At 55.6% G+C, this 23,575-nt stretch overlaps 6 protein-coding genes across 6 annotated transcripts; 4 read left to right on the top strand and 2 right to left on the bottom strand.

The window, feature by feature from the left end:
- Positions 1–1,058: 1,058 nt before the first annotated feature.
- On the bottom strand, positions 1,059–3,332 carry C8A04DRAFT_9368 (LMBR1-like membrane protein-domain-containing protein; the record flags this gene model as incomplete). The annotated part of the gene is made up of 2 exons (XM_062785457.1): positions 1,059–2,955; positions 3,022–3,332. The coding sequence occupies 2 exons, from the start codon at positions 3,330–3,332 to the stop codon at positions 1,059–1,061; spliced, it is 2,208 nt and encodes a 735-aa protein (XP_062640432.1).
- Positions 3,333–4,675: 1,343 nt separating this feature from the next.
- On the top strand, positions 4,676–6,223 carry C8A04DRAFT_9326 (aldehyde dehydrogenase domain-containing protein; the record flags this gene model as incomplete). Its single annotated transcript, XM_062785445.1, has 2 exons — positions 4,676–4,794; positions 4,855–6,223. 2 exons carry the CDS (start codon positions 4,676–4,678, stop codon positions 6,221–6,223), a joined length of 1,488 nt encoding a protein of 495 aa, XP_062640431.1.
- A 513-nt stretch (positions 6,224–6,736) lies between these two features.
- Positions 6,737–8,641, top strand: C8A04DRAFT_34603 (uncharacterized protein; the record flags this gene model as incomplete). Its single annotated transcript, XM_062782888.1, has 1 exon — positions 6,737–8,641. The coding sequence occupies one exon, from the start codon at positions 6,737–6,739 to the stop codon at positions 8,639–8,641; it is 1,905 nt and encodes a 634-aa protein (XP_062640430.1).
- A 3,454-nt stretch (positions 8,642–12,095) lies between these two features.
- Positions 12,096–14,173, top strand: C8A04DRAFT_34602 (uncharacterized protein; the record flags this gene model as incomplete). Its single annotated transcript, XM_062782887.1, has 6 exons — positions 12,096–12,364; positions 12,427–12,499; positions 12,552–12,719; positions 12,780–12,875; positions 12,942–13,719; positions 13,848–14,173. 6 exons carry the CDS (start codon positions 12,096–12,098, stop codon positions 14,171–14,173), a joined length of 1,710 nt encoding a protein of 569 aa, XP_062640429.1.
- A 1,054-nt stretch (positions 14,174–15,227) lies between these two features.
- On the bottom strand, positions 15,228–17,716 carry C8A04DRAFT_9398 (uncharacterized protein; the record flags this gene model as incomplete). The annotated part of the gene is made up of 4 exons (XM_062785465.1): positions 15,228–15,410; positions 15,522–16,617; positions 16,674–16,739; positions 16,806–17,716. The coding sequence occupies 4 exons, from the start codon at positions 17,714–17,716 to the stop codon at positions 15,228–15,230; spliced, it is 2,256 nt and encodes a 751-aa protein (XP_062640428.1).
- Positions 17,717–22,952: 5,236 nt separating this feature from the next.
- C8A04DRAFT_25258 (uncharacterized protein) lies at positions 22,953–23,402 on the top strand (the record flags this gene model as incomplete). Its single annotated transcript, XM_062779492.1, has 1 exon — positions 22,953–23,402. One exon carries the CDS (start codon positions 22,953–22,955, stop codon positions 23,400–23,402), a length of 450 nt encoding a protein of 149 aa, XP_062640427.1.
- Between the last annotated feature and the right edge of the window lie 173 nt (positions 23,403–23,575).

Genomic DNA, 23,575 nt, shown 5'->3' with positions numbered 1-23,575 from the left:
TAGTGGGGAGTGTCCCGTTCGGTGATATGTCCCGCTCGCTGATAAAGTACGTTATTTAAAGACTTCTTTATTTCTTTATACCTGACTCTTATAGATCTTAAAGAGATCCTGTCGAGTCTGTTGGCTCTCAACCCTTCTTTATCGATCCTGGTGTTAGCTCTCGTGGATCTCAAAGAGATCCCGTCGAGTCTCCCCTGATTGGTTACATAAGTGATTGGTTGGCAGTGCGTCCCACGCCCCACCTGTATGTGCCACGGGCCGCCTTCCGCGGTTCAGCTCGTGACACCTGATCCTGCTTCTGTCCTATTGGCTATGCTGTCTCGGCTGCGCCCTACCAGGCTTGCCCTATATGGTTGGTTCGTGACAGAACGGGACTGCGTCGATAGCCTTGAGACAGCATTGGCCGGGGTTGAGCAGCAATTGACGTCTTTATTAACATGTAGTATAGTTCACACATCACTCGTATAGCAATGTGAGGTAGAATTCGGGTCCCCTTTATGCCGAACTGTGTCAAACAAGATAGTGGTGTTATATGGACGGATAATTAAAGAGACTTTGTATACATGCGGTACTCGTTACGCAGATTAAAGATATGATCCTCACCCCATCGTAACTGAAAAAAAGGATAACAGAAGGAAAAGGAAGGGAGGGGGGAAAGTAAGTGGTAGGAAAGAGAAGAGGAGATGTGAAAAAAGACGAAAAAGAGGAGCCGGGGGGGGGCGGGGGTGAGGAAAGAAAAAGATAATAACAGAACAGAACAGGAAAGATGAAATAGAAGGAAAGAAAAGGTGCTATGATTGAAACAACAGGAGAGTCGAAGGGCCGAGGTCATTATCTCAGTTGCACAGTTCTCTTTTTATGGTTGAACATGGATTGTAATTTGGGGCCTATTACCCTGAAAAACGCCCAGCAATGCATCCTACAGCTCTCACACCTTTCCCCCCTTTACTAATATTATAGAATCATCCGGACCCATGGTATACCCTTCCTGCCAAAGATGCACGTTACCCAAAATGAAAACAGGAACGAATCCCTATGAAAATAACAATAATTGCACCTCACAACCTTATCCTCCCTTCACTATTCCCACCTCCAAACCACCTCCTCACGTCCGAACCGGCTCCTCCCCCACTACTACTACTACCAGCACCGCTACTCCCATGCCCATCCTCATCGCCTCCTGCCATCCACTTCGGCTTCTTGATTCCTTGCCCGATATCCTGTAACCACCTGGGTGTGTCAAAGGTATCAATGGTATTCTTCATCCGGTGGCCCAGTGCCTCAAAGAAATTCTCATTGTCATCAGCCTCATCCAGATTCACACCCGCAGGGCCCCGGCCGACCCGTCTCGCCGAGGTATTCGCCTGCGGTCGGCTGGACGGGCCAGAGATGCCGGCAGAGGGCGAAGTGCCAAACGGTGTGGTGGGGCCCGGGCCGACGCTACCGTTGTTGCCGTCTCGGCGGCCGGAGCGAGGGATGGAGAGGACAGGGCTGGAACGGCTTCCCGCAGCGCCGCCACCGAGAACGTCGCTGCGGCGTGCCCGGATGGCGGCCGAGGTGCCGTTGAGTTCGCGCGCGATGAGGTCGCGGCCCTCGCGCCAGGAACCGGTGCCGAAGGCGGTGCCTCGCGCGTCGCTGTCTTCACTTTCGTCGTCGTCGTCGAGCACGTCGACGCCGAAGCCTACGACGCGCTTGATTTTGCCGTAGAGGCCGAACAAGGCGGCGCAGACGGGGAGGAGGATGAAAGCCGGGAAGAGGTAGTCGAACCAGGTGCCTAGCGGGGTGAGGTTGATGAGCTGGCCGAGGAAGTCATAGAACACAGTGTCGCGGTAGATGGTGCCGAGGAAAGTCATGAAGTTGTAGGTGAGGGGCACACTGAGGCGGGCGACTTGGCTGGCGTACCAAAACGCCGACTCCTGGGCGGTGTTGCGGCGCACAAGGGCGCGGCCGCGCCAGACCTTGACTTCGGTGATGGAAATCAGAGCGGATGCGCACATGTAGACCATCCACAGGGCGGCAATGACCTGGCCCGCAAAGCCGACTTGGCCTTTCCCGCTGACTTGATGGTGGATGACGCTGTAGCGAATAACGGAAAGCTGTGGGAATAGACCCTTGACCAGCTCGGACCAGACGATACAAGCTGATGCTAAGGAGAGAGTAGAGGCGAGGGCGAGCTGCAGATACGGAACGAAGTGGTAGTGGAACAGGAAGCGCGTGTAGGGCGTGAAGACGGTGTGCCTGTCCCAAAAGCCGGCGTTCGGTGAGACATTACCAAAATCTAGCTTCTTAGAGGCCGCTGAGTCCAGAATCGCTTGCGTTTTGACAGCATCCTCCAGCAACCGGTTCCATTCGTTCACATATCTTGACCGAGCATGTCTCGCCCTGACCAGACGCCTAGTAAGTTCAGCGAGGTACTTCTCGGTGATCACGTTCGGAATTGAACCCTGATTTCCCGAGCCCCTGACTGCGCTCACCCGTCCGGGCTGCGACTCGGGGAGGTTGGTCAGGTCGACCAGCTCCTCAATCCAATCCTGGAAGAAACTGGCACTGCCTCCCTTGCGGCGGCTGAGCTCGGCCACCTGCATCTCAAGATCCTCCAGGTCGATCTCGGCATCGTCCATCTTCTCGTAGACTCTGGGCGCATGTACTTGGATGCGGCGCAACCTGCCGCTAATGTTGGCGTTGCGGAATAACCGACGGGGGATGGAGACGAGGCCGTGTCCCATGAGGTAGATGGCCAGGATCAAACCCCAGCAGTATGCGAGGGCCATGACGGTGCTCTTAAGCGACTCGGAGAAGTGATGGTAGGACACGAAAACGTAGATGAGCCCGAGGGCGCCGGTCCCGAAAACGATGGCATAGTACTGAGCATTCGCGCGGAGCGAGTCGAGGAGCTTCGCTTTTGGTTCACGGTAGCCTGAATCGGAATATTCGCCAAGTATGGGGAGAATGAACCTGACAGCAATGCTAGTTAGCGCTTGCGACCACGGTCGTTAGAGCGAAGGGCGCATCGATGCCTACCAGGTCAGCGCAAAAGTAAGCCAGTACGTCACCCTCCACGACACCCTGAGTGTCGCCCAATTCAACCATATGCCCCGGGCATCAATATCATCGACCATGGCGCTGGACGCCAAATCTATTGGGACCAGCAGTACCATACTCGCGGGAAGCCATAGCGCAAAGAAGACGGGCACGAGGAGGTAGGCGGGGGTGGTGCGCAACGGGAGGTAGTATCGCAAGATGAGGAGCGCGACGACCGAAATGCAGAACAGCGCAACCAGCGCAAACACCACGGACGGTACGGGCGACGGTGACGTCGGTATCTCGATCATGACGGGTAGGTTTTATGGTGCATATCTAGAGGTCGGGGTTTTGTCGGTTTTCTCGTTTGTTGGTTGGATTGTGGAAGTTGGCGCAAGCCGGCCGGCATTCCAGGCTGGCTGCGGGTCTGTTATGTCACAAGACAGGATATCTGGACCGGGGGTTCGGTGTCTTATCACGCCGACCACCAAACGACCCAACTGGCCAGGGTTAGGGTCAATCGGCAAGATCGGAGACCGTAAGTAAATCGCCCAAGTCTTTGCTTGTTTAGCAAGGAAGAAAAGAAACTTCAGCCGAGGAGACAGCGTGAGGTTCAATCTATAAGAAGACTTGCGCCCCTGCAGATCGGAATGAACATCGGGTCCCGCCCCCCCAAGACGCAGGTGCCGGAATTGTCGAAAAGCACTGGCTTGTAAGCTCAACTGTGTTATCCAACGGTGTCCATACACCGGCCCACGGGAGTTGAAGGGACGGGAAAAATGGTAAAATATGTATCTCTACGAAGATTCAATATCATTTTATACCTAGAGGTGCTCAAAGGAAGGGTTGTGGGAGGAACCTTGTGCTTGGTCTATAAACGCAAGGTTATGCCAAGGCTTTGCTCCCACTCTAAAAATCGGCTCGCACCCAGCTACAGTTAGTCCCTTTTAGGCAATATTCAATCAAATCCAATCCCATAGATAGAACTGCGGTTGCACATTCAACTGAACAGGGACGTACCTTTGATCGTAGGTATCAACCTACCGGACTTTTCTTACATTTCTAATCTCATCGGGGGTCATGTTGCTGTACCAGTACAGTAACCGCCCTTTCATTCGGATTGTCAACAGCTTTGACAATCGTATTTTTTATTTTCCAATATTAATAAGATGCCAACTAACCTAAACCAGATATGGCGAGAACCCCCAAACGGGCCCTGCCCTTCCAGAGCACCTATCTCGTACCGACGACAGCCGATCCGAACACAAGATCCCGAATAACGGTAGGTCGGCCGGCCGTTCCCCCCATTTGCCCCGAAACCTGAACCGCTCCTGATTTGAGATTCCGACCCAAGAACGGAAAGAACCCCCCCACGCTTGTGCTACGGCTTATCGCTTCCCGGCTGCAGCCGGTTGCCAGAGCACAGGAGGGGCATAGAGCAGAAGAGGGGTTAAGGCGAATCTACGTCCAGAAACGGATGCAGATAAAAATGGCCGTGCTATTGCCGCGCATACCATTGACTTGGAGGTCATCAAGTTCTGCGCTTAAAAGCTGGCCAGGAAGGTTGGCCCTGTACAACTCCTTTCGCAACTCTTCATCCGGCCAACACAGACCGTACACACGATATTCCCAGCAGAGCACCCGGAAATCAACAATGGAGGTCGAGCTTACGGCACCAAATGGCAAGAAGTGGAGCCAGCCTTTAGGTCTCTTCATCAACAACGAATTTGTTAAGAGTAGCAACGAGCAAAAGATTGCCTCTATCAACCCGGCGTCTGTTCTTCCCGTGAACCGGATTTACGACACAGTATCATTTTGCTAACGGTCCTCTAGAACGGAAGAGGAGATCTGCTCCGTCTTCGCCGCCACCTCTAGTGATGTAGATAGCGCCGTGGCAGCCGCCCGCAAGGCTTTCAAGGACCCATCATGGAAGTCCCTCTCAGGTACCGAACGCGGCGCTCTGCTGACCAAACTCGCCGACTTGCTGGCAGAGCATGCCGAAACGCTCGCTACGATTGAGTGTCTCGACAACGGCAAGCCGTATTCTGTCGCCCTAAATGAGAACGTTCCCGAGGTCGTCAACGTGCTCAAGTACTACGCCGGGTATGCCGACAAGAACTTTGGCCAGGTGATCGACGCCGGGCCGGCCAAGTTTGCGTACACGCTCAAGGAGCCCCTGGGTGTCTGTGGCCAGATCATTCCTTGGAACTACCCACTTGACATGGCGGCTTGGAAGCTGGGCCCCGCATTGTGCTGCGGCAATACAGTCGTGCTCAAACTGGCCGAGCAGACACCCCTCTCAATGCTGTACGTGGCACGCCTGATCAAGGAGGCGGGTTTCCCACCTGGGGTGGTGAATCTCATCAACGGTCACGGCCGGGAAGCTGGTACGGCGTTGGTACAGCACCCGCAAGTGGACAAGGTCGCCTTCACCGGCAGCACTGCCACTGGCAAGGAGATTATGAAGATGGCTTCGGCGACCATGAAGAACATCACGCTCGAGACCGGTGGCAAATCGCCGCTCATCGTCTTCGAGGATGCCGACCTCGACTTAGCCGCCAAATGGTCGCACATCGGCATCATGAGCAACCAAGGCCAGATTTGCACGGCCACCTCACGCATCCTCGTGCAAAAGAAAGTGTACGATGATTTTATCAGGCGGTTCAAGGCCAAGGTTGAAGAAATCTCAGTCGTGGGTGACCCGTTCGAGGAAAACACATTCCAAGGGCCGCAGGTGACCAAAGCCCAGTACGATAGAGTGTTGTCGTACATCAAGTCAGGACAAGAGGAAGGTGCCACAATTGCCCTAGGTGGAAAGCCGGCGCCACAGAAAGGAAAGGGGTTCTTCATCGCGCCAACGGTGTTTACCGACGTAAAGCCCAGCATGAAGATCTTCCGGGAGGAAATCTTTGGCCCGTGTGTGGCCGTCGTCCAGTTCGAGACTGAGGAAGAGGCGATCGAGCTGGCGAACGACACGACGTACGGCCTTGGGTCGGCACTTTTCACCAAGGACCTGGTGCGGGCGCACAGGGTGGCCCGGGAGATCGAGGCGGGTATGGTTTGGATCAACAGTAGCAACGATTCCGACTTCCGGATCCCATTCGGAGGAGTCAAGCAGTCGGGTATTGGGCGGGAGCTCGGCGAGGCTGGCCTTGCACCGTATTGCAACACCAAGGCGATCCATGTGAATATTGGGGAATGAAAGGTGAACAAGCATATAAAACTTAGCTTGCTAGGATCATTTGGCAAAGTCTGTAATATACTATTTAGTCCTCACATTTCCCTCGCCGTGTCCATTTTCTTTCCATCAACCAAGCGATGGCTAAACGGGAAGTGCCAAGAGAGAATAGAAGCTTCAAGCTCCCACGTTCCCGGTCAAGCCGGTCACCACCCGGGTGGGGCGGTCCGCGCCAAGAACCTGGGGCGCTGACAGGGAGTCGGACATGGCGGCTGCTGATTGGACAGATGCTTGGGAGGACAGACAAGACGCAAAACTCCACCAAAAGGGGAGCTCCACGAGCGCATCATCATCATTCTGCTGCAATCCAACGATTGCACTCGCCTTTTAAACGAGGGCAGCCTCCATCGTCAGCTATTATAACGGTTTAATCCTGCTCAGGACCCCTCCATATAACGGACTGTCTACGTCGTTCCCTTTTTCGGTCTCCCACGCGGACAAACACGACCGTTGAAACGCGAATCCGTCTCACGCGCAATGGCGCCCCCAATTCCGTCGGCCGAGCTCCGGCTGTCGTATCCTCTCTACGCCCTCGACTTCGATAACGATCATCCAAATCGCCTCGTGGTTGGAGGTGGTGGCGGTGCGGCACGGAGCGGTGTCGGGAACAAAATCAGCGTGTTGGATACATCGCACGAGGGCTCGCTACAGATCGTGTCCGAGATCGAACTGAGCCGCGACGAAGACAGCGTCAACACCCTTGCCGTGGGCGCCCGGCGGAACAAGTCTGTTCTGGTTTACGCTGGGATCAATTCCGCCGAGAGCGAGATCAAGAAGGGCAACAATGAGCATTTCAGGGCGTTCGCCGCGGAGCTGCCCAGCAGTGCGAAAAGTGATCCGAAAATCTCTGAGGTGTCGAGGTCATCGCTCTTTTCCACCACAGATGCCGAGGCATACCAGAGGCTCTTGAGGATATCAGGCGGCGTCGGCGCCGTCGCTACCGGTACCATTGGCCGCTCTAAGGACCCGCAGATCGCCATCTTCGGGATCCCGCCCCCAACGAGTGATAGCACGACACCGAAGTTGAGAGGGAAAGTGGAGCTGATGAGGGAGGCAATGGATATGGATATTTTACAAATATCGGAGGACGAGCACCAGCTAGTCTACTGCGATGATCGTACACTGTACACCATGATCATCGGCAAATCCACTACCAGCGGCCCACATACCGTGTACACGCTGACCGAGGATGAGGCGATCGGACTATGGGAGCGCCCGTCGTTCCGATGTGTCCGCTTTTTGACCCCGACATTTGTCCTGGTTGTTGCCAATGTGGCCAAGGCGGGTGGTGCCGTGCTCCAGGGTTTCCGCCTACCGAAGCGACCGGATCTTGGGAAAGAAGAGAAAGAAGGGAAAGCCAAGCTTGCGATCTCGGCCAAGCTACCGAAGACTGTCAAGCGCGCAACTGGGCTGGCCGTCCGCAACCTGCACCCCCCAGCTTCGCCGTCGTCAAAGCAAGACAACACCCAATTTGTGATCGCTACGACCGGCCAGGACAGCTCGATATCCATCTACACGCTCGACCACCAATCCATTGGCGATATCAACCTCATCGCCAACCTCCTACCCGTCACCACCCTCAAAGAAGTCCACCTTGGCCCAATCTCCGGCGTCGCTTTCTCCCCCTTTCCCATCCCACCTAACGAAACCGGACAACAAGAAAGAGAACAACCCCTCCATCTCCATCTCGCCTCCATCGGGTCCATGGCCAACACCTGCATCGTCCACACCCTCCCCCTCAAACAGCTGCCTCCCTCTTCTCCTCAAACCTCCACCAAGCAACGCCCACGCCACGTCCTCGGTCTCAAATCCCACCGGCCATCACCCACCAACATCCTCATCGGCTTCTCGATCGTCTTTCTTCTACTCGCCATGCTGCTACAGGGCATCCTCGAAATCCGCGGCGCCTCACGCCCAATCGTCTACGCGCGCAGTTACACGCCTGCCACCTGGCACAGTCCAGAGTGGTATAATGGCCAGCTCAATAAGCAGCAACAGCAAGAACACAGCTCGTCGGATTTCCCGGACCTTTTTGACGCACCAGAGATGACGTTCGAGGACAGCAATAGGGACTTGTTCGCGGAGTACCACGACCTGGCGAAAACCACCCACCAGCAGGACAGCGGGGAAGCCACGGAGAACGGCAAAAAGAAGGTCGTCTTACACCACGTAGCAGATGACGAAGTTGTTCGGGTGGAAGGGCACGATGAAGAGAGACATGGGGAAGCGAAGGGGTGGGAGGAGTTGGAGGAAGGGCAGAAGGAGGTGTGGAAGGACAAGTTGAGGAAGGCGGGGCAGTGGGGGGAGCATATGGGCGAGGCGGTGTTCAAGGGAGTGTTGTTTGGGGAGCTTGCGGGGGTTGTTGGGGCGATGGTTGCATGAATGAAAAGGCTTCCATGGTTGTGAAGAGCTGGGAATAATGATGGTTCTGATGATGGATGGATGGCTGGATGAGGTAGCTGGGAGGGGAAATGCAGACGATGAGTGTATGAGTGACGGAAGGTGGTTGACGAGTGTATTATTTTTTTATTGTTTTCTATTAGGTATATACACGATAATTTGGTTAGAACGGTGGGCGTAACGCCGTGGCATCCTGGCTGAGGTGCTTCCCGCCGTTGTTCCTCGTATCCATAAATTGTCGACTGTAAGGAACGTTGTTTTCACCGGTAACGTTCAGAGCGGGAAGTCCAAGGAGGATTCCTTCTCGTAAGACCCGAGATGCTTGAGGGCGTTTTAATGCGGGGTTGACTTACCGTCAGCCAGCCTCTCGAGAATGACAACAACTTGTGGACAAAGTTGCACAACACAAAGACGGTGGAACACATCTTCGTGTCTCCCTTCCTTGTCTTGTGCCGCTCGACGGCCCAGCCCCCGGGCCCGTCAACCAGAACCCACTCGCTTTCGTGATGTTTCTCGGGCACCGGCAGCCGAGGAATCCACTTCTTTCCTTGGCTGCCACGCAATGTTGGCGTCGATAATGTCTCTCGTTTGGTGCCACAGGAACATCTAAAGATAGATCTGCCTGTCATCAAGAAGAACAGGCAAAAGAAGACGGGAATAAAAACAAAGCCAAAGTAAACCAGGTAAGTGGAAAGCCTCAGCGTCGTATTGTTGAGGAATTGCTGCTGCTCGTCGACTGAAACCTGCATGGCACGTTACCACGGCCAGCCGTGCTGTGCTCTAGGGTGTCTTTTCGCGAAGGTCCCGAGCGGGCGTCGACGTGGTGTTGTCGAGTTGGACGGGAACAGCAGCAGGGGATGGGGAATAAATGCGGGTTGCCTTGGGCCGGTAAGTCGTTCGCGGCTTGGCCAGGCGCTCGTCAACAAGAACCACAAAGACGAGGTTGGTGGGGTAGTAATGCACTTTGGTGCTGCAGGAGGAAACCTGCACGAACAAGGCACACAGGGCAATGGGGGAATACTATGTAGCTGACCTAGACGGGGAGGAAGGGTATGACAAGACGCGGGGCGCGTCAGCTTGTCATTAACGCTGGTCATGTCGGACGGATCGTAACGATCGCTGTTAGGGCAGGTCCCGTTGCCAACGAGCTGAGTGGGGGTGGTAGGTCCCGCGATGAAAGTTGGTTTTGTTTTTCGTCTTCGTTTTCCTCCCTTGTTTCTTTCTCTCTCTCTTCCACCCTGTTCTTCACCCCACAGCAGGTTCCGTGCAGCCCGTGCCCATGGAGCCTGCATATCGGTGAGACAGAGAGCTGAAGCTCCCGGACACACGCCTTTGCAGCACACTATGCCAACCAAGGGAGGTGATTATCATGCCATGCCGTGGGAAAGCACAGCGAGCCAGGGCAATGCCCCGGAATCAGGGCCAATTCTTGGCTGCGAGTGCCGAGTTGTGTGGTGGATGTGATGAATCTAGGTCGGACCTGGTCCGGGACTGGGGGATCGAGATGCAGGTGCCGAGAAACAGCCTGGCGTGGAGCGCCTTCCCAGCTGAACTTGCCAATGGTGAAGCAGGCACGACGTGGTCGACTTCGAGGCCCGACCAGGCCCTTCGTGATCATTGTGGCTTCCCGATTTGTCTCAGCTAGAAGCAAGAATAGCAAGGAACCCACGGGGTTTTTGTGTGTTTTTTCCCCGAAGTTGTTCTTTTTCTTTCCCGAGCTGTGGCCGCCCAATTGAATCCCATATTTGTACCGTGTGGCTCTGAGGACTGGTTTTCGCCAAGACTTGAAAATCAACAGAATGGCACTTTCCTTCAGTCAGTCAGGCAGCCAGTCGATTTCATGTGCACAACATCAGCCAACCCTACCTCTGTCTCTGCAAGTAGGAGGGCTTGGTCAGCTTTTGTTTTCTTTAAGCCCAGTTTCAACTCTCAACGGTCGCTTCCGGTTCCCGGTGCACCACCCGTCCGGTCCGCAGGTCCAGGGGAATCGGCCATTCCCACTTCAGCCGGAATATAATGTCGTGATTTCAGGGCGGCGTTCTGCGCATTTAGGATATTTGCCGCGTCATTGTCTTTGCGGGAATACCAAGCTTCTTGGTCGAGAGATCCTCGCGCAGGGGGATCCCGTTCTTCCTTCCAGATCTGCCGGAAACCAGCCGCCCCAAAACATGCGGCTGATCGTTGCAGTTTTTCACCCTCGCATCCCACCCTTGGTTGCAGCGGAAAGGCGTCCGATGGATCCTAGACGCTGCAGAAGACGGCAGCTCACTTTTGCCAGCTCGCGGTCTTGGTATTCAACTCTGAGTCGCCCGATGTGGTCCTTTCCTTCGGCCCTGGAAGCACCCCATTCGCCACGCAAGCCATTGGGCTGATCAGCACGCGCCTTGCCCGCTCTTCTGCCGTCTTTCCGACTTCTTCTGGTCCTTCTCGCCCTTCTCGCCCACGTTTTCCTGTCGTTCACGCCGCTCCCAGCAGTCAACATGCTCGCGGGCACAGGACTTCCGAAAGGATCTGTTCGCAACTTCGTATCGAACCCAGCACCTGCATGGACAGCTGCGGGCTTGATGTCGTCCCAATATCTGAAGGGTGGCCGCATGCGAGGCTACTGACACTCTACCCACACGCCCAGCCCCTCGAGGGCCTTTCCTATATTGCTCGTGCATGAGTTGACGTTTTTCCATTCGCCCTGTCGGAAATAATGTGTCTCGTCCCTTGCTCTCCCGACTTCGGGGTTGGTGATTATTGGGAGGCTTGCAGGGCGAGCCCGTTCCCGTTTGTAGTGGCATCTTTCTTCACCTACCTCGTCCTCTCATACACCAAATGGGTTAGCAAAGGAAAAGGGAGAGGGGGGCCTTGCATATCCTCGTTGAGGAGCTGCCATTTCTCCTGGTTCGGGCTTCCCGAGCGATCGGAGGGCCCATGGCGGCCAAAAAGGCACTTTTGGAGGGCCCCCGTCGACGTTACAATACTACTCCCCTGCTTTGAACAGAAGGACGGCAATATGGAAGCGCCCTTTCGCAACGTGGTAAGCTACATCGGCCCCCGGTAATGTGGCATCTCCCACGTCCATTCAATTTATAGCTCCCCCGGATCTTCTCCCGACTGCGTCTTGCCTCTGATCGCTTTCTTCTGCGACCCTACCCTACCCTCCCCGACTGCATGCAAGCTGAGGGCTGGCGTTGATGTGGGAACCTTGTGTTTTGCTTAATATCATTGGCGCCCCTCCCCCCTTCGTTGCGCACCCCCTTCAATCGCGTTCCTGATATACTCCAGTGGTCTCTCTCAGCTGAGACTCTGTCCGTTCGTTCGTTCGTCCTTCCTTCACTTATATCTGGTGTTCATCGATACGTTGCTCGGGTGTGCAGACGTCACCGCATCATCCTTCCCAACATCTAGGGTGTAAAATAATAGCGACGCTCCTCTTCCCACCACCACAATGAAGTTGTCCAGTGCCTTATTGGCCGCCTCAGTTGGCTTAGCGGTGGCACACAGCGAACGAAGCGAGCACCTCCCAAAGATCTTGGGGGGGAGGAAGTTCCTCTCGGAGCTGGTAGCAAAGAGGAAAGAGGATTTTGGGGAGATTCCCTCCGGCCCGCGGCATGCCAATGGGAGAAGCTTGGAACGCCGGCAGGACGATGGCGAGGATGACCAATGCGGGCCGGGGATCGGGGCTTGCGCTGATGGGGAGTGCTGCTCTGCCGAAGGGTGAGTCTGCTTGGAAGCGCTCGGTATGCTGCTGAGGGGCGGTAGACTAACCCGCATGGCAGATGGTGTGGAATAGGTTACGACTACTGCACTGCCCCTGACTGCCAGATCAACTACGGCTCCGGCTGTGATGCCGTAAGCCTCACTACCTCCTTGTTCTCAGGAAGCCTACTAACAGCATTCACAGAATCAAAAGCCTGCGGGTCTCGACACATCTGGGGTAGCACGGCCCAAACTCGGTGATGCCCTCTACGGAGGTGAGGGTATCTACGACTGCGTCAACCCCGGTGACATTGCCATCACCTTTGATGACGGGCCGTACCTTTACACCAACGATTTGCTTGACAAACTAGAGGTTCGACACCAGGACTTCCCCGTGCTTCGTCACTTTCTAGAAGCTAACGTGGAATATTAGAGCTATGGGGCCAAAGCTACTTTCTTCATTACCGGTACCAACATCGGAAAGGGACAGATCAATGACCCCACAACCATCTACCCTGAGATCATCCGCGTAGGACCTCCTTCCGTGTTTGCAACCGCCACGATTGACGGACCAAAACTGACTCGGGCTTTGTAGAGAATGCACGCGGACGGGCATCAAATCGCCAGTCACACCTGGTCTCACCAAAACGCCAGCCAGCTCACCAACGACCAATTCAAGAACCAGATGATCTGGAACGAGATTGCCCTGAACTCGATCCTCGGCTTCTTCCCGGCGTACATGCGCCCGCCCTTCTCGATTTGCGAGGCAAACTGCCAGACCATCTTGGAGACCCTCGGCTACCATGCCATCTACTTCGACCTCGACACTGAGGGCTACCTCCACGATGATCCCACCCAGATCCAGACCAGCAAGGACATCTGGGACACGGCCATCAAAGGCGCCGACCCGGAGTCTGACAACTACCTACAGATTGAGCACGACATCCACTACCAGACCGTGTACAACCTGACCGACTACATCCTCACTTCCCTAGTCGCAGCCGGCTTCAACGCCGTGACGGTCGGCGAGTGCCTCGGCGACCCGGTAGATAACTGGTACCGCGCCGGCCCGGACGGCTCTGTCACCGTGCCCACAACATCCGTCCCCCTCCCGACCATCACCGGCCCCGTCGACCCCGGGGATGGCCCGACCCGCACCACCATCTCGCTCGAGCCCACCGGCACGGGCACCAGCACCGACGGGAGCTGCGGCCGCGGCGTGAGCTGCCTGGGCACTGAGTGGGGCGACTGCTGCTCCGTGTTTGGCTGGTGCGGTTCGTCGGACGACTATTGCTCGCCTGACAAGTGCCAGCCCGACTGGGGTACTTGCAGCGGGGGTTCGGCGTCCTCAGTGACGACGACTCCGGCTCCAAGTGAGTATTCTTTCTTTTTCTCCTTACCCCCTGGTTAGATGAAAGTGGTTCCTATGATGCGGGGATAGAATGTTCCTGATCAAAAACGAATGATGGTTCGCCGTACTAACTTTACTGGACCACTAAAGCAACATCAAGCACGACCAAGCCCCCGGCATCATCCACCACTACCTCCTCCTCCTCCACCACCAGCAAGCCGCCAGCTTCATCATCATCCACCAAATCCACCTCAACCTCCACCAAACCCTCCTCCACAAAGACCACCACCTCAACCCCATCCTCCACCGGCCTACCCATCAGCACAGACGGTACCTGCGGTTCCCGCGCCAACCGCACCTGCAAGGGTAGCACCTTTGGCAAGTGCTGCAGTTCGTCCAACAAGTGCACGTCCAGTTCGCTGTCGTGTATCGAGTTGCTGGGATGTCAGCCCAAGTATGGGACTTGTAGCAGTTGAGAGGCGGTTTTGGGATTGAGGGCTGGGGAACGCGGAACAGGGGGCTAGGGAAAGGATGGGAAAAACGAAAAAAAAGAAAACGAAAAAATTGGATGAACCGATGCTCGCGAGCTGATTTAAACTCATTTATATTACCTAAGTGGGTATGTTCATTATTCGAAAAAAGGGAAAACGGGACATGACGGTAATAGGAGGTAATCATTGTTTCCTTAATAATTGGTCCGTTTTACGAAGCACCGCCTGGGCAATGAGCGACGAAGCTGGGGGGAGAGAAGGCATGGGCATCAATTCAATACATAGATACACAGTAGTTCATGTCATTTACATCCCAAGCAAAAGTCATATATTTAGTTATATATGAATAGATACCACCATTGTCTACAAGTAGATATGCAACCCGCTGTCGCTTGACGCTTGAAAAAAATGTTGCTTTCGTGAGGAGAGAGTCGGTTGTTTTTTGTTGTTGTTTCTGCTTCGTGACAGTAGCGGGGATGAGTGCTGTGTATTCGTTTCATGCGTGCCGTTGCGTGCCTCCCAATATTACCCCTTGCGGAGCTTGTATGTATACGGTGGTCGTAGACATCAAAATCGTATCGGTCATCGTCTCACATACGGCTTGTCGTTTCCACCCACATACCCCCGCCCCCCCATTCATTCAATCGTCGGCCCACGTCCGTTTTCATGAGTAATACAAGGAAAGAATGCTAAAATAGTTAAGAAAATGAGAAAGGCCATGAGGGGAGGCATGCTAAAAGTTAGAAGGGAAAAGAAAAAATACAACGCACCGCGACCGCTTAAGATGTAGCCGACGTAAGGGCCGTTGATTATATTAAGATAGGAAACAGAAATAGGAGACACAAACGTAAAGAAATAAGGAAATGAGGAAGAGGAAACTGAGTTTGACAGAATAGGAAATGAAAAGAAAATCGCCCAAGACGTAGTCGTCGGTCTGGCCGAAAGAGCCAGCGCCAGCACCGACTCCATCAGCCCATCTGCATCTCCTCCCTCAACATCTCTCCTTTTTTTTTCACAGCCCTCCCCATCCGGCTTGGATCTACTCGGTCTGCGACGGCGGGAACTCAAAGCCGAATGCGTCCAGCGAAGGATCCGGATTGAACAGGTTCTGGCCGTTCGAGTCTTGGTAAAAGCCGTTGTAGTCCGGATCGTGGTAGTTGGCCATTTCCTGCTCGGTAAGGAACAGATCCGAGCTCTGGCTGTGGTGCGGCGACAACTTGTGCTGGACACGTCGCAGAGGCGGGGTCGCCCCCCCGGAAAGTTCTAAATCGTATCCCGAGTTCCTGCTGCTGGTAGCGCTATTGCTATTGGCATGGATGTTGTCGAGGCCGACGGCGGTGGTTGCTTCCGTTACCCCAGGAGCTACATCAGCCTGTGAGGCCTCGGCGGCCTCACCACTTGACGGCGGAGTGACCATTTTAGCCAAGGCTTCCTGCTGCAGTTCGGCCAGGCTACCACGCCGCTTATCGGTCCCGTATCCGGAGTCGGGAATTGACGGGAGAGGAGGCCGGTAGGCAAGTGCCGTGGTGGTTTGATGACTTGTGGCTTTCTCAACCCTGTCACCCGGAAGTTGAGCAGGCTGGGACGGCGGGCTCGGGGGGACGCGGTGGATAGTGGAGCTGGAGGCGCTAGAGGCGGCAGAGGCATACCCAGCGGCGGACTGGTGGCTGAGGGTGTCCTCCATCTCATTCATGAAGCCTTGCACGTCCACGTCAGTTGACTGGGAGTCCATGTGCTGGACAAGGTTGTCCCGATCCAACAGAGCCTTCATCACGATGGAGTGGTGTAGGGTTGACCGGGCGTTTGAAGGTCCCGGGTTGACGACGGTGTTATTCGTGGTCGTCGTGGAATGGTTCAAGTTCGGCTGCTGCATCATCCGCTGGATCAGGAGTACCCGGGTTACCTGCTCTAACTGTTGGTGTCTTTCGAGCAAAGCTTCGTGCTCTCTTTGAAGCCGGCCATGTTCATCAACAGAAACGATCTGGTCGGCATTCATAGGGGCAGGGAGGAAGCTGTCGGTGTGAGAAGGCACAGGCGATGGGACCGAGGTTGAAGGTGTCCTGGCTTCGTCGGCCCCGTTAGTGTCACCACCGACATCCTCCATAAGTGAATCCTCCAGGCCGTCAGCTGCGTTGTGCCCGTCTCCGGTTTGCTGTGCTGGCTGGGTGGCCGGGACAATCGTGTCTGCAGGGTCGCAAAGCGGCGTGAAGCTGTCGTGCAGAACCCGCCATTTCTCCTCTTTGCCTCGAGATACTCTCTGGCAAGGGCTGGATACGTGGACATCGAACTCGAGTTTATTGCTGAAGGACCGCCAGCAGAAGCGGCAAACGCCGACCCTAGGGTGCCTGAACTCTGGATCGTCAAGGTCGAAGGAGGAAATAGCGCGCGGTGTAACCGTGAGGCGATGGGCTGGTCTGCTCAAGTGCCGACTGTGGGCCAAGATCAGCATAGTTGAGAAGCGTTTCCTACAAAACAGGATACTCACACCAGTGTTGAGATCTCTCGATGAGGAGTGTGGCAGGGTGAGTATTTATCTGATCGGTTTCTGTCGCTGTCCAATGGTAAGCGTCAGCGACTTTGGCTGGTCATGCGGGCCACTGAGGGGTGTATCACTCACTAGATGTCCGGGTGGGCATGCCGAAAGATATCCGGCATGCTGGTGTCGGTGAACTCCTGGGTATCGTTCGACTTGAGCTTCTTTTTGGGGCGGGACCCGTCCTCGCCACTGTTATTGCCCGGTGCCGATGCAAGATGAGCCTTGGACCTGCCCGGAGCGCGTCGGTCGGCTCCGGCTGTGTGGTTACCGCTCGGCCCTGACCCAGTGGTTGCTTGAACCTGACCATGCTGTGTCAGGTGGTTCTCGGGAGTTTCGTGCTTCCTCTTAACTGCCCCGTCCGCCGGGAAGAAGTCGTCGACGGGGATGTCGATCGGTGATTCGATCTTGATCGCGGCATCGTTCGCAAAATGACCGTGGTCGCCGACTGGCTGGGAGTACGGCAAGCCGTAGGCCGGAAGAGCTGCGAAGTTGGAAAGAGCAGGGTCAAGTCTAGCATCGGGGAGGTGAGTTGGCGGGATCAGAGTCCCTGGCATGCAGTTGTAAGCCTGGCTGAAATGCTGGATCATTCGCTCGTTGTCGCGCAGCCGGGTGCCCGGTGATGTCCATGGGAGATAAGAATCGGGCTCCTGGACGTTCCCGAAGTGGGTGTACAGGGGAGTGTCGTCATCTTCACCCTCGGCGTCCTCCTGGTCGTCAAATAGAACAAAATCCACAGTGGTCGGGGGGCCGGCTAGTGAGTGTGGTGACGCGGGTGTCGAGATAGAGGCCGAGGCCGAAAATGCCGGGCTGCTATGAATGACGGCCCCAGTAGGGATAGTGAGTTGGTTCGGGCTGTTATGGATGGCGGCCCCAGTAAGGAGGGATAGTTGGTTCGGGCTGCCTGTCGTGTCCTTCGGCTTGCTCTGGGTCAGGGCCGTCTGCTTTCCTTTCGATTTGCTCTTGACGTATGTCCAGTTATGGGCCTTCTCCATGTGCTGCTTGCAGTTGGACTCCCGCTTCGACCAGTAGGGGCAAGGTTGGAACTGGCAACGAAAGGTACGTGGGGTCGACGAGTGCTTGTCATTGTTGTGCCGCTCCAGCTCTTTCGCCGTCGGCCAGCCGAAAGTATGGTATTTGCATTTTGTATCTTTGCATTTGTACGGCCGAGTGTGGGACTTGGAATGTTTGTTTAAGTCACAAACACGACTGAACGTTTTGGAGCACTGAGGGCAGGCATGCACAAGTGCGACTGCCTCAACGTCCGGTTGTGCCTGGGACGCCATTGCGAGGCAGGCGGTATGTGTCACTCAAGGCGAGCGCGAGGATGAAGACCGTGGACCGTGGCGATGGTCGGCAGGAGGTGAGTCGGAGGCAAGATGTCGAGGGGGCGGGTGGTCGAGAAGGCCTGGGATAGCTCAAGGCTGTCAAGGCCTGGGGTGACTCGTCTTTCAACGATGGGCGAATGGAAGAGGGGGGAAGGACAGAGAACCCGATGATGATAGGGAAGGAGAACGAATCCGATCAAGGTGTGGGGCGCTGAAAGACCGGTTCTGCGGCGTGGGAAGAGGGCGCGTGGTCACTTGAGAACCAAGATCTAGGCATCCAGCGCCGTGGGGGTAAAGGAAAACCGAGGAAGAAAACCCAGGGAAGCAAGCTGCGGAAACTATAAGATAGGAGACATGGTCGGGATCTCTGCACGTATCTGAGAAGGCGAGAGAACCAAGTGAGCGCGTGGGAGAGGGAGGTGGATGTGGGTGAGGGACCACGCGAGATGCTTTGCAGCTAGGAGGGAAAAGCCAGGCAGCGGCGCAGGCCTCCTTTATACGGTGGCTGCGTGGAGGGGAGTGACTGTCAAGTAGCCCGTAGCCTTATGTATAAGCCGTGTCCTGAGTGGATGGACAGGCTTTGGGCGAGGCGGTGGTGGTCGGCTACTCGTCCCAGTGAAAGTGACGAGGTACCTCAGATTTCGAATTTGGCGGGGCCTGACTTTTATATTCGGCCCATGTGTGCTGCGCCTCTGGCCCCCATGGGACGACAAGCGCAAACGATGCGATGAGCGGGGGAAAAGGGCGTTGGCAAGGAATTGGGCGGCCGCCGCCATTTTGGACGACTTTGCTCACATCGGATGGGCGTGGGACCGCCAGGCTGCTGTTGGCCGGCTGCGCAAAGATTGCGCAGAGGCTCAGCAGAATAGAGCGGCCGCCTTGCAGGACTCCCCGCGCGTTGTAACAGGCCAGGACCGCCCCTACGGTCCCGTCCTCAGTCCTGCCCCGGCGTGCACGGACCAAAAGCCGTTGTACTTTGCGGTCCTCGAAGTCCTCGAAGTCCTCAAGGCCGAGAGATTTCAAGGCCTTGAGGACCCCTGCATGAGCATGGCCGTCCAATTGAATGGGCGCGCCGCAAGCTGCTGGCGCGGCGAGACATCTGAGGAGAACGGGCAGCCGGGAGTTCAAGGCCGGTCGCCCCACGGCTCATTGCCCCGCGATGCGCCGCGAACCACATCCGCCCCGCGTTCACTCAATGTCGTCAACAGCTCCTCTCCGGAAGATCTCCGCAAAGCGAATGGGGCGAAGTAGCTTTCGGCGAAAACTAAGAACCAACAAGTGAGCGAGGAGTGAGCAGACTCCGAATCCGGCCCGACAAGAAGCTGCATCCGGTCAGAAATCCAGCGTCGATAAGCCCGTGCTTGCTTGGCGGTGCGATGTGGCCGTCAGAAGCAAGATTGAGGATGCCGGGTCAATCAGGCTTGTTGGGTTTGGCAAACCAACACAACCCGATCGTGCCCGTTCAACCCCGGCCAGCTACAGCCTTGAGCGGCCGACCGTCTTTTGCGGCCATGGCTGTGTCTGCTTAGTGCCCCGCAAAACATCCCGCGTTGCCGACCAAAGGAAGCCGATGAGTGGACAATCCGACAGACCGGGTCGGCGTGTGGTCAGCCCGGTGAGGTGCCTCGCATTTGCTTGCGTGCTAGAACTTGACGGGCATCGCTGTTGACCTTGCGTTTCCACCTTGTTGCAATTTGTTCGCCCCAAAGACCGCCTCATTCGTCTCGCTGCCGTCAGTTAGCAGAATTTCGCCCGCTGCCTGGTGCAAAGGGAGAGATGATTCGGGCCACTCAGCAATAGGCTTATGACATCTCGTCGTGAGTTTATGCGGGTTTTTCTTTTCTTCAGTGTTCCGCCTTTTCCCCTCTTTTCCTTGTTTCCTTGAATCCGGTTATGTGTCGAGTTTCAAGGACTTCGGCTGTCTGGTGTGGGTTTGAAGAACATTGCTCGAGTTCTGTCCGTGAGGAGAAACGACCGGCTTGGCCCCACAATCAACCCCGCTCACTCACTGAGTGTGAGATCGCGCCTGCTTGATTCTGTTCCGACGACCACATTGGGAAACAGCGTTTGAAGCTGTATCCCGTACCGAACTCACCATGCCTCAACCATCACCAACACATTGTCCACAATCCATCCGCGTGAAAAATCGAACGTTGATAGTGAAGAATCAGCGCAGAAATACTTGGCATCGCTTGATGTAGGTTCTGTAAGGAAAACACCTCAAACTTAACGTTCCGAGGGAGAGACAATGGGGCCTTTTCTGGGAACCACTCTAAGACACAGTTGGTGATCGTTTGGCGGCACTCCCAATTTCACACCTTCGTCATGAACTCGGAATACCATCGGTGTGGCTTCACCGTGAGGTGTGTCCCGTTCCCGTGCCGCCGGGGCCAAGCCAAGAGCAGATCGGAGCAGGCTCGCAGGCGGGCGGCCTCAACACGGCGTCTCGAGCGCCATGGTGGTGTGACGCTTAGTCAGGTCATGTGACGAGTGCGAGGGGACTGAAGTTCGGTGTGCATGTCTGGAGAATCTGGCTGCAATTTTCTGTTTCGTGTGTAGGCGCGAGGGAACAGGCGTGACAGAACATGCAGTTCATATGCAGCGTTTCTGATCCCCTGGGCTGGGCGCGACGGTCAGTCATATAACTACATAGTTATTAGTAGTATCGAAACCCGCGTCGCGCTGATTTCGAACATTCGCCCCGCGAAACGGTGGAGCTGAAAGACTCTTGGTTGTGGCCATTGAGCTTGACTCCCGCCTGTCCGTCGCCTTGTTGTATTCAGCGCCAAAATAAGGGATGGCTGGGGCGCCGCCGGAAGCTCAGGGGAAAACTAGGGTCATCTGCATCTGACTGGGCGGGATTTTCGGCGCAATCTTTTGGCATGTCCAAATTTGGCGGCAAAACGACCATTTTTCTCTCGAACGGAAACAAGGAAATGCAATGGGGTGGCATGAGACGGAGGAAGAGTGGAAATCGCTACCAATGGATCTGCCTCCTTCAACTTCTCTCAAACAGCCAACCCCCGATCGCGTTGCCGATCCCTCCACCGCCTCAACCACACGTGCGTTCAGTGGGGTGACTGCTCGCTGGACGGCCACGGTCACTCGGCAAACGTCGAGAAGCGATGATTCGGTTGACCCAGAGTTACACAGTAATTTAGGGTACTCTGGGACTGCACTGCATCCGCAACGAGACGCTCTATCAAACCTTCAAACTGAGGGCTTCTCACATTGAAAAATAGTTGTCCGGCATGGCTGGGCTTTCTCTCACCGCTGGCGAAAGAGGGGGCCTAAAAAGGCCACCCCTATGGATGGTTGTATTTCCCCATTCCCTCTAATAAAGCGTTTCGCCGAGAGGGAGGGGAGCAGTGGCTCGTGGCCGAATGAGGGGCGAGTTTCTCAACGGTACCTGCATTAGCGCCTCACAAGGTCTGGCAACCTCCACAAACTCCCCAAAAATGGCTCTGCGGGCCTCATCCTTTGAAAAGAGACGCGAGACGGGAGTGTCAACTCAACTGTGTGAGCTTCCACACGCATGGCACGACATTGCAAACCCCCAAATTAACATCGACTCTAAAGTGGGTTTAAAATGATGAATTGAAGTCTCGAAGGCGGAATTGGGACAACGGACATGAGAGTGGGGCTATCACAGGATATCCCCCTGATTTTCAAGATTTCGAAATGACGTGGGACAAGAACAGACGCCGCGGCAAGATTGACTTTTGGCCAGGTTTGTTTAACCTTGAACTGGAGCTCCAGGGTCCATGCATCCATGCACGGAGGACGGCAACATGGGTGTACGCGGGTTCGCACATGGGATGAACGAAGGAAAAGACGGGGAATACGTCTTCCTGGAAGAAACAAGTCCAGGTGGAACGGCGGGGTGGACGGAAGGAAGCAAACGCTGGTGAGCAAACCGTACCCGCCTGCATCGTGACTTCCTCGTACCAGTGCCAGAGGAATGTAATTACCTCAACCCCCCGAGTCCATGATAGGTTAGGTTGCTTTTATCGTTGATTGTAGCCCGCCATCGACGAAATGTTCTAGCCTCGTCAATGATGGATCCCAAGGTCCTTGTTCGGCCTTCCTGTCTCGATGGTAAATGCGAGGTTTTGGATGAAATTGCATCCCCGGAAAGAGCGGGACAACCCAAAGCCCACGCTGGCGAGCAGAAGAGACGCTGGGGTAACGTTATGAGACTGTCTTGCTCAGATGCGTCTGGTGCTCTTCGATTTCATTGACGGACGGCCGAAGCGCCCCTCGCAGCCGCCAACCCAGAAACGGAGCGCACGCCGTCAAAATCTTAGCTTGGACAAGCGATGGTTGGAAGGGAGGAGAGCAAGCGCAAGACACAGCGGCAATGCGGCCGTTTCTCGCCTCCGCGCGCCGGGCAAGCCGGGGTGCGCTGCTTGGTCAAACGCTGTTCATGCCCTTCCCCCCCCTGGTTGGGCTATTTTTTTGGAGCTTGTTCGTGCTCGGCGGTCACTGGCCAGCTGTGTGAGCGCCGTCGGTCGGCCGCCACTGCGGAGCTCCCTTGAACCCTCCAATGTTGCTCTCCTCCACCGAACCCCTGGATTAGCGTCCCCCGATTCGGCCAGCATGCGCTGAGGGCAATTTCCCAGTCTCCCAGTCTCGCGCGAAGCGGTGGGCAACAGGATGAGGTGGAAAAGGATCGACCGCCGGTCGTGGTATTATTTAACAATGTCCTGAAGTCCCATCCCCAAGTTGCTTTCTTTTCTCTCTTCTTTCTTCAGCTCCAACTCCAACTAGCCAAACAAACCAGCTCTTTGACTTCGGTCGTCCACTCTTTCAAAACGCTCAATCAAAGCTCTTAGCTTTCGTCAATCTTTCACTTCAACAACCAAACTTCGTTTTTACGGAACACCCCCCCCAAACCGTCAACATGCGTTTCGCTCTCGCTGCCGTTGCCCTCGCTGGCGCCGTCATGGCCACCGATGATGCTACCAGCACCGTCTACTCCACTGAGTACTACACCGTCACGTCCTGTGCCGCTGAGGTCGGCACTAACTGCCCTGCCAGCACCGCTACGGCCTCTTTCCCCCCGTCGGGCTCCGTCATCCCCCCGGTCTCGACCCTGACCACTGAGTCCGCCGCCCCGGCCTGCCCCACCACCTCGGTCAAGACCATCAAGACCTCGATCACCACCGTCATCCCCACCATCATCTACGAGACTGTGGACATCCCCTGCGCCACCGAGACCCCCACCGTCACCCCCTCGGGCTCTCCCACTGGCGCCAACCCCGGCGGCCCCATCGAGACTGCCGGCGCTGCCACCTACGGCGCTTCGGCTCTCTTCGCCGCTGCCGCCGGCCTCTTCGCCCTCATGGCTTAAATGGAGTCTCTTTTCCACATAGGCTCTTGAGCCCTTGACGGGAGAGTTTCTTTTGTTAAGCATTTCTGGGGAGCGAAGTTCAAGAGTTGCAGGAGGGACCTTGCCATGATAGAAGTGGTTGGGATTTGATTGCGGATTCTGAGTTCTTCTGGAAGGCAGCGGTTGCATGGCAT

This window comes from Dichotomopilus funicola, assembly GCF_033296635.1.
Source record: "Dichotomopilus funicola strain CBS 141.50 unplaced genomic scaffold C8A04scaffold_5, whole genome shotgun sequence".
Taxonomy (NCBI): domain Eukaryota; kingdom Fungi; phylum Ascomycota; class Sordariomycetes; order Sordariales; family Chaetomiaceae; genus Dichotomopilus; species Dichotomopilus funicola.
Note: the sequence above shows the minus strand (reverse complement) of the source record. Positions and strands in the feature narration are given on the sequence as shown.